The sequence below is a fragment of the Pangasianodon hypophthalmus genome, chromosome 12 (genome assembly GCF_027358585.1).
Source record: "Pangasianodon hypophthalmus isolate fPanHyp1 chromosome 12, fPanHyp1.pri, whole genome shotgun sequence".
NCBI classification, from domain to species: Eukaryota; Metazoa; Chordata; class Actinopteri; order Siluriformes; family Pangasiidae; genus Pangasianodon; species Pangasianodon hypophthalmus.
This window is the reverse complement of record NC_069721.1, coordinates 26,215,898-26,226,332: the sequence shown is the minus strand read 5'-3', so window position 1 is coordinate 26,226,332 and position 10,435 is coordinate 26,215,898. Positions and strand designations below refer to the sequence as shown.

At 44.1% G+C, this 10,435-nt stretch overlaps 1 protein-coding gene across 1 annotated transcript in view; it reads right to left on the bottom strand.

Annotated features, from left to right (window-relative positions):
* sdk2b (sidekick cell adhesion molecule 2b) overlaps positions 1-3,290 on the bottom strand; it is a 143,323-nt gene extending 140,033 nt beyond the window's left edge. The window contains exon 1 of the mRNA XM_034309542.2: positions 3,007-3,290. Within this exon, the coding sequence (XP_034165433.2) occupies positions 3,007-3,064 (58 nt within the window). The 5' untranslated portion in view covers positions 3,065-3,290. The remainder of the gene's footprint in view (positions 1-3,006) is intronic.
* Positions 3,291-10,435: the final 7,145 nt, after the last annotated feature.

Here is a 10,435-nt window from a genome sequence, read left to right as displayed (position 1 = left end):
ACTAACCAGCATTTAACCCACAGAACATTAAAATATAGACAGCCAGAAAAAGAGAGAGAGAGAGAAAGAGAGAGAGAGAGAGCAGGATGAAAAGATAAACAATGGTGAAGATGACAGGTCACAGCCGTGAAAGAGAGATGGACAGAACGGATGATTGAAAAAAGACAAATGGTGAAAATGGCTGAGAGAGGAACGCTGTGGATGAAATGAGCACAGAGACAGAAAGATAGATAGTTGAACAGATGAAGATTTCTCACAGAGACACCAGAGAGAGAGAGAGATAGAAAGAGAGAGAGAGAGAAAGAGAGAGAAAGAGAGAAAGAGAAACAGAGACACACGCAAAGAGATGATGAGAGTGTGCGTGAGAGAGAGAGAGAAAAAGAGAGAGAGAGAGCCAGAGAGAAAGAGAAAGAGAGAGAGAGAGGAGGGAGAGAGAGAGAGAGAGAGAGAGAGAGAGAGAGAGAGAGAGGAGGGAGGGAGGGAGGGAGGGAGGGTGTGTGTGTGTAATTTCTATAACGCAGTGTGTTACTCTCAGCCGTGACTCAACACAGCAACTCAAAAGGGACACACAGTGAGTGTTTAAAACCTGCGACCTGGCCAACTGCCTCACTCTGTGTGTGAGTGTGTGTGTGAGTGTGTGTGTGTGTGTGTGTGTGTGAGTGTGTGTGTGTGTGTGTGTGTGTTGGCAGCTGTAATCACTCATGCTATTTTAAACAAGAGCTCTTTCTGCTTAGCGTGTGGGATGAAACCAGCCAATCAGAGTGTTTAAGGAGCAGATGAAGGGACGAGCACAGTGTGAATTAACATCACACACACACACACACACACACACACACACACACACTGACTGAGCACAAATTAACTTAATTAATAAAATAAAATAAAATCACAATCTCTATTCTTTTCTCAACACTGTCACTATTCCTCCTTATGCACTGCGACCAATCAACATGGAGATGACCTCACACACACACAAACACACACACACACACACACACACACACACACACACACGAAATTCAGCAAGTCTACAGAAGGAAAAGGGGTGAAAGAAGCTGGGAAAGGTGCGAGTGAATTTTTAAAAATGCTTGGAACAAGTTTGTAATAAAAACATTTACTATCACTGAATATTAAATTCCCAAATTACTAAAAAATGATGTGTAATTATTCAGTACAATCAGAACCGGAGAACAATATTTTTTTTTAGAACAAATGAATGAAAGTGTGATGAAGCGGAGTTACTGTTACCATCCCGAAGTTGAGTGTTTCATTCATTTATTTATTTTATTTATTAGAGAATAAGAGTCCCTGGAGGACTAGTGTTTAGGCCTCAGCGCTCTCCCGCTGCGGCCCGGGGTCGACCCCTGGCCAGGGAACCATGCAGCATGCGCTCTCAGTGCCGGTCCCAAGCCCGGATAAAACTGGGGAGGGTTGCGTCAGGAAAGGCGTCCGGCGTAGAAACCGCGCCAAATCAAATACGCGGACCGATGACCCGCTGTGGCGACCCCTGACGGGAGCAGCCGAAACAATAACGTCATACTTTTTATGCATTTTATCCATTTAGGGCAGCTGGAGCTTCTGACTGGAAGGTCATGAGTTCAAACCCCTGTGTGCTGGACCTTTAACCCTCAGCTGCTCCGCTGTATAAACGTACGCTGCTCTGGAAAAGGGCGTCTGCTAAACGCTCTAAACATGCACATGTTTATTTTTACATTTAACGCTGCGGAACATCAGTAAAACAATTCAGCTTCTGTTCTTAATTATATTACAGAAGAAGAAGAAAGCGCTTTATTGCCAGGCGCGCTCACACACACAACCGGTATTACAGCAGCTATAAACAGTCGTTCCCTCAGCAGCCGCTGTTTTTACGCCTCTGTCACTAGCGTTATGTTTCAGGTCGTCTGTCCGAGATACTCGTTAGTACAAAATCTCAAGAACGAGGGGTTGAATGTTCGTAGGATTTATAGTGAATCATCATTCTAACCAGCAGATGAACTGATTATGGAATTGACCCAAAAACACGGTCAAGGTCACAGCAAGGTCAAACGTTGTTGGTGGTGAAGGCTCCCCATCGATGCCTCTGGCACTGAGCTCGAAGTTAATAAGCCACAGAGATAAAGCAGCTTGTCATGTTACTGAGCAACTCCTTAAAGTTACAGCTTCACCTCTGACTTACAGAGCGCTGACACTGGAGACTCCTTCCATCAATATTACATAAACATCTCCTTACAGAAAACTTCATCATATCTGTGATTACTCGTGTTTTTAATCTGGTTTTCCTGTGATGTGCAGCTGCACTACTGTCAGAGCTGCTGTTATAGAAAATTAATCAACACTTTCTGACCAATCAGAATCCAGCATTCAGCAGCAGAAGTCGTTATGTGTCACATGTACGTTACAGCACAGTGAAATTCTTTTCTTCGCACATCGCAGCTTGTTAGGAAGCTGGGGTCAGAGGTCAGGGTCAGCGATGACACAGCGCCCCCTGGAGCAGAGAGGGTGGCAGCTTGGCAGCGCTGGGGTTTGACCCCTGACCTTCTGACCTTCAGTAACCCAGATGTTTTAAAATCATTCTATTAATCATTATTTAGTATGCAGGAATGTTAGTAGCTGTAAGTGATGTACTGTAAACACTCGCTTTGGAGCCCTGAGACACCACTGCAAGAACGCAGGTTTAAAAAAAATAATAATAATACAAACTATTTATATAGATCTAGTGTATAGAGAGATTTTCTGCAGATTATAAAAACGTTAATAAAAACCCAAAGCACAATAAAATCAGCTGCTGTTACAGAAGATTATTCACTCCGAATCCAGTAGCTGTGGCAGTCTGTGAGCACTAATGAGCTTGATATGATAATTTTTTACCTGAAAGTAACACACACACTCACACACACTCACACACACACACACACACTCACACACACACACACTCACACTCACACACACACACACTCACACACACTCACACTCACACACACTCACACACACTCCAGCATGTCTTACCTTGAGCAGCTCCGTAGTGGAAAAGCAGAACCAGTAACACACACGTTAGTCTCATCATCTTGTGCTTCTGTGTGTGTATCCTTCACTATACAGGAGTGTGTGAGTGTGTGTGTGTGAGTGTGTGTGTGAGTGTGTGTGTGTGTTAAATCCAAAAGAGCGGGACTTCCTCACAGTCAGTCAGTGTAACACACTCCATCACACACACTTTTAGAACTGTGATGAATTAACCATTAACAATAATTACTTCATCTTCATCATCATCTTCATCTTCAGGAAGCACGAGCGGTCACGTGGTTCAGTACAGTTCAGTGTGTAGCACAGGTACACTTTTACAGTTTATTATCTGCTTCAGTGTGTGTGTGTGTGTGTGTGTGTGTGTGTGTTATCTCTCTGTGACGTCAGAATGTCCGGTGGATCAGACGCGAAAGGAAATGAATCACACCTCCCGCATCCAGCTGAAGTTCTCCCGCAGCTCTGAGCGCTTCTCCCCGCCAGCAGTCTTCACACTGCTCGAATCATCACTCACTTTTAATAACAAACCCCAGAAGAACCAGACTTCCACAATCCACAGCTGCTCAGATTCCGCCCTGCGAGATCTCAGCAACTTTCCTCCTCTGCGCTCTTCCCGAACCCTCACCATCAGAGGCTCCAGACACAAAGGCGCAAAGCTGAAGAAAGCGCCGCGCTGCCTTTACATCCCACACCGAAAGAGGAGAAGATGGACAGAAGATGGACAGAAGATGGGGAGAAGATGGACAGAAGATGGAGAGGAAAACTCCAGAGATGATGGAGCTATGAGCTGAAGCTCCGCCGGTGTGAATATGAAGCTCATATAGCGGTCTGACACACACACACACACACACACACACACACACACACACACACACACACACTGAGTCACATCGCCATCTTGTGGTGGACATGAAAGGGCCTTACTCACCAACTCGGACGACCAAATGATTCACCAAAATGATTCACCAAATTGATTCACCAAAATGATTCACCAAAATGAATCACGAATCTCCAGTCGCAAATCTTTATCCTCAAATCCCACAACACTTTCACTTAAATGACAACATGATCTTCTGATTTTCAGCTACATCACACACAAGTTTTAAACAAACAAACAAACAAACAAACAAACATTATCCCTAGCTGCTGCTGAGTTCTGGATTCTGATTGGTCAGAAGGTGTTGATTAGTTTTCTATAACAGCAGCTCTGACAGTAGCGCAGGTTTATATTAATGCACTCGCTCTGATACGTTATCGTTTCTATAGTAACAGCTCATTCACAGCACAGAATTAAATAGATTAAAAACAGTGTAATCGTTGATTTGGTGAAGGAGATGATTATGTAACATGTATGGAAGGAGTCTCCAGTGTCAGCGCTTTGTAACAGTCAGAGGTAAAGCTGGAACTGTAAGTTTTCCGACATCTTCAGGACAGAGGAGTTTACGCTTCTTTGCGGTTTCTCAGTAACATGCGGAACAAGCTGCGATTATTTTCCTCTTATTAACCTGAAGAGAGAGAATAAAGAGGCTGGTGAGGAAACGAGTGTTTATAGCTGCTATAACGTAAGCGACAACAGGAACTGACTCGTCACATGGGTGTTCCACATCATTAAATATAACAATAAACTAATAAAAAGTATGATGTGGTATAAAAGGAATAAAACGCTTGGGGACGAGCTGTCACAGGAAAATAACTAACACATAAACTCAAGGACTCTCGTTAGTTATAGATTAGTTATAGATTAGTTAATTAGTTAATTAGTTAATTAGTTAAGCTGATTTGTCTATATTTTTAGTGACATCATTTAAGCAGCGTCTGTAAACGTTCTCCTCAGACTGCTGTTTCAGAAAGCTAGCTAACTAATGTCTTACTGTAGACAATAAGTGTTACTTTGCATTGTGTGTGTGTGTGTGTGTGTGTGTGTGTGTGTGTGTTTATTAGCTTTGTGTTGCGCTACATTACCCTGAGTGGAGTGTGATATTTCCCTGCGCTCAGGTGACTGAAACTCACTGCCTTTTTTCTGTTCAGAGTAAAAGAGACGCCTGGGAGTGAAGTGTCCATCAGTCAGTCCCTTCAATAATGCATCTTCACCAGCTCTTTGAGGCCGCTGTCTTTCAGCTCGACTGTAAAAATGCAGCTTCCTCACTACTACATACGAGCCAGAGAGGAACCCAGCTTTCAAAACACCAGAAATAAACACAAATACTCTTAATACTACAACAATTAATAACAATATCATGGCTTTATCCTAGACTGTGAGACGTTTCTTACACAATGTGCTTATTTTTCATGGGATTAATAGAAACGTAACGTTGGAGCAGTTTATATATGAATATGATTAGAGATTAATTTGAAATCATAAACTCATACCTTTTAAAATCTATTAAAATGCATAGTGAAGATTATAATTTAAATAATTTAACCAGTAAAATAACATGCGTTCACGCTAGCAGGTGATAAATCATGTGGAGTTTGTCTCTTGTGGGCGTGGCCTGTCCAGAGATTATTTTTTTTTATTTCCGATGAGAAACTTTACGCACGCGGCTTCATGCTAGCTTTATTTTTCTTCGTAATGTCTCTGTACATATTTAATGAGATGTCGTCAGTGCAGTACTAATTTGCATAAAGTTGTGAAAATCTCGATTCAGATGTCGGCTGAAATCGTGGCTGTGTCACACGATGAACGATCACCTGGCTCTTCGTGAACACATGATGGGTTTCAGCAGATTTCAGCGGAAACGTTTCTGAAACGTTATAAATGATTTCTCACTCCGAACTCCGCTATAATACGCACAATTGTAGCTCCTTTATCGTCAGGAATTGCAAAAATAAAGTCCAGCGATGGTGAAGAGATCGCAGTAAAACCTTCGGTCAGTGTAAGACCCGGTTAAAGACGTGATGCAGCTCAATAACAGGAGCGAAGGAGGAACCAGAACCGGAGAAGTGAGGAGCAGGAAGCTCTCGGCTTTTCACCAGATTGTCCATTTCTTTTTCCATTTATGAAAAAATGCCCTTGTGTTAGAGACCTTTTAAACTCAGCATTTTAATGATGGGATTGTTGATTAAAAAGATGTTCTTCATTGTTGCCCACATTTTTCTGCATCTCCAGCACAAGCACATGAATGAGCAACATCCTCACTGACGTTTCTTCATAACAGTTAGTCTTTTAGCTGGAATCCCTCAATAGTGGATCATAACAAAACTAGACCTGTTTTAGCCATGCTTCAAAAATGAGTCATCCTCTGTTTACAAAAGCGAGCAACAAAGCAACTGAGATCATTCATCTTCTACGTCTGTGCACAACACAAAGGCACGGTTTCAGCAACAGCTACAAAGCAATAGTCAGACAAGTGACACCAAGATACCTTTAATTATTTAAAGAACCCATGAGGAATCTACGAGGAACCTGTGAGGAACCCATGAGGAACTTGTGAGGAACCCATGAGGAACCTGTGAGAAACCCATGAGGAACCTGTGAGGAACCCCATGAGGAACCCGTGAGGAACCGGTGAGGAACACTTTTTCTAAGATTGTAGTTGTCACCGTAACAGTGGAGTGGATATTTACAGTCTAATTGAGGTGCATTGTGACATAATTAATCATGATATCAATGTTGTATCGTCATAGCAACCAGCTCTAGATCAGAAGGTGTGGTTTATAGATGTGATCCACAGTGTGAAGCCTTGATGAAGAAATTATGAAAACTTTCATGTGCGTGTTGGTGAAGAGAGCAAGTCCTCAGGAGGAGATTAACTGGTTCCACATGTGATTATTGGCTCTTTAAATGGGGTTAAAGCTTCTGTAGGAGTTTCTGATGGTGACCTCGTAGTAATCGAGTTTTGGTTTAATGGTGATTGAAGGCATCTGCCTTACGTTTATATGGACCAACTTCTGCACTACAGCCTGGTCAGGACGCTAGTACGATTTTCCCGTGCACATTTTATGGAATATTTCAGTGTGTTAGATTATTTAAGGCTACGGCTCTGTGTATTGTTTATAAAATATATTATTTATGTTTCATGCAGCAGCGTAAAAATTAATAATAAAATAATGAAAAGGTTGAAGGTGAAGGTTTCTTCTCCATCTCCAGCACTCTCATTACCAATCATACCAAAATAAAGGCAGAGAAAAAGAAGGAAAAGATTTATAAAGCAGCAAAAACATTGGAGAATAAAAAGCTGTTCCTCCACAGCTCCACTCCTCCACACCTCCACAGCTCCACTCCTCCACACCTCCACTCCTCCACACCTCCACAGCTCCACTCCTCCACTCCTCCACACCTCCAGTCCTCCACTCCTCCACTCCTCCACACCTCCACAGCTCCACTCCTCCACTCCTCCACACCTCCAGTCCTCCACTCCTCCACTCCTCCACACCTCCACAGCTCCACTCCTCCACACCTCCACTCCTCCACACCTCCACAGCTCCACTCCTCCACTCCTCCACACCTCCAGTCCTCCACTCCTCCACTCCTCCACACCTCCACTCCTCCACAGCTCCACTCCTCCACTCCTCCACAGCTCCACACCTCCACTCCTCCACACCTCAACTCCTCCACAGCTCCACTCCTCCACTCCTCCACACCTCCTCTCCTCCACTCCTCCACACCTCCACTCCTCCACTCCTCCACACCTCCTCTCCTCCACAGCTCCACAGCTCCACTCCTCCACTCCTCCACACCTCCAGTCCTCCACTCCTCCACTCCTCCACACCTCCAGTCCTCCACTCCTCCACACCTCCACACCTCCACAGCTCCACTCCTCCACACCTCCACAGCTCCACTCCTCCACTCCTCCACACCTCCAGTCCTCCACTCCTCCACTCCTCCACACCTCCACAGCTCCACTCCTCCACTCCTCCACACCTCCAGTCCTCCACTCCTCCACTCCTCCACACCTCCACAGCTCCACTCCTCCACACCTCCACTCCTCCACACCTCCACAGCTCCACTCCTCCACTCCTCCACACCTCCAGTCCTCCACTCCTCCACTCCTCCACACCTCCACTCCTCCACAGCTCCACTCCTCCACTCCTCCACAGCTCCACACCTCCACTCCTCCACACCTCAACTCCTCCACAGCTCCACTCCTCCACTCCTCCACACCTCCTCTCCTCCACTCCTCCACACCTCCACTCCTCCACTCCTCCACACCTCCTCTCCTCCACAGCTCCACAGCTCCACTCCTCCACTCCTCCACACCTCCAGTCCTCCACTCCTCCACTCCTCCACACCTCCAGTCCTCCACTCCTCCACACCTCCACACCTCCACAGCTCCACTCCTCCACACCTCCACTCCTCCACAGCTCCACACCTCCACACCTCCACTCCTCCACACCTCCACTCCTCCACACCTCCAGTCCTCCACACCTCCACAGCTCCACTCCTCCACACCTCCACACCTCCACACCTCCACTCCTCCACACCTCCACACCTCCACTCCTCCACACCTCCTCTCCTCCACTCCTCCACACCTCCACTCCTCCACAGCTCCACTCCTCCACACCTCCACAGCTCCACTCCTCCACACCTCCACACCTCCACAGCTCCACTCCTCCACACCTCCACACCTCCACTCCTCCACACCTCCTCTCCTCCACAGCTCCACTCCTCCACTCCTCCACACCTCCACACCTCCACAGCTCCACACCTCCTCTCCTCCACACCTCCACTCCTCCACACCTCCACTCCTCCACAGCTCCACTCCTCCACAGCTCCACTCCTCCACTCCTCCACTCCTCCACAGCTCCACACCTCCACACCTCCACTCCTCCACACCTCCACTCCTCCACAGCTCCACTCCTCCACAGCTCCACTCCTCCACTCCTCCACACCTCCACAGGTAACACAAACACACTGAGGAATATATAACGTTATATTAAATATTAAAGCTAGGGTTATTTTTACAGGAAATATTGCAGTAAAATGCAAATTTAAAAGAATAAATATTTTTATTTTCTGCATTTGGAAGAACGTTAGACTGCAACATTTCACAAATGTTCGAAAGATCTGCTGTAATAATAATTTACTCACACAAAGTGCACATTTTAATAAAACATATTTTATAGAAACACGTATACAACAATCTTATTTTTATAAATGTTCTTTTCCGCATTTTGCATTTGAGTTTTTATTTTTGTTTTTTTTTTGCAAAAGCGTAAAATGTGGTTAACTAGTTTCCATTCTAATGCTATTATTTTTATTAATAATTTATTTTCAGTCTATAGTTTGTGTAATCAGTCAATACTGAAATATCATAAATACAGAAAAGAAAGAAAGAAAAAGAACAAGAGAACTCACTCTTCTTTTCCTTATGATCATCAGGAAATTCAGATGATGCAACTTCCTGTTGAAGTGAAAGTAAAGATAAAAGACATTTCCTTCACAATTAAAACCTACAGAGACTACAGCGCTATAATGTGCTACACTTTACCTTAAATTATTTTCATTAAAATACTTTAAATATCTGATTATTTTTTACATGAGTGATGCTTCTTGTGCTAGAAACAGCCTTTTTCTCAAGTCGTCCATGATAGCTACTGAAAAACGGACATTTTGTTTAAATTCGAATCCGTTCACTCCTGAGAAAGATCTGGAACGAGTCACATGTTCAACAGGAAGTTGCATCATTCACTGATCCTGCCTTCTCTTGTCCTTTCTCTTTATCTTCAGTGATATTGTGATAGAGACTGATGAGGTCAAAAACACGACAATACAGAAAGTAAATATCTTGAATATCAGCAAATATAACTAATATTTCTCTTTATTAAATTGTTTGTAAACAAATATAACATTATGAAGCCCATTTCTGAATAGTTTCCACCTTGAAATTGTCCTGTTTTATCGGCAGGTAATTTTGCTTCAAGCGTTAATTTCTAGAAAGTAGAAAATTTTCCTGCCAATAGAATAAAAACTTTTGAAGCTTGAAATGAGTTATATCTCTAGAATAGGCTTAATGATCTTCTTCTGTTACATAATAATCTCATAATGTGAGCTATTATCCCGATCAGAACCAGAATCCAGCAGAACCGTGGGACGGACCCAGAGCAATCAGAGCAGTAGATTAAAGAGGGAAAGACAAGCAGTTGACCTTCTCCTGCAGCGTGTTTTATCTCCTGTGCCTCCTCTTCCTGAAAACACGAAACTATGCTAATAACGCTCTGGTAAATGAAGATGGAGCGGTTCTGGAGATCTCTTCTGGGACACACAATATTCAGCTTATGATTCTGAAATGCACTTAGCGCAGGCAGACGGATGAGTTTACCGAAGCTGCTTTAGCCTTAATGCACTTTACCGGCACAAACACATTATCTGCTGCTTTTCTCTGCGGCTCTGAATGCACAAAACCGTAGACACACAATAAACATCGCCGGTAAAAACAATCCGGTAATTTCATTTCGGCCGCAGCACTGCAGTAAA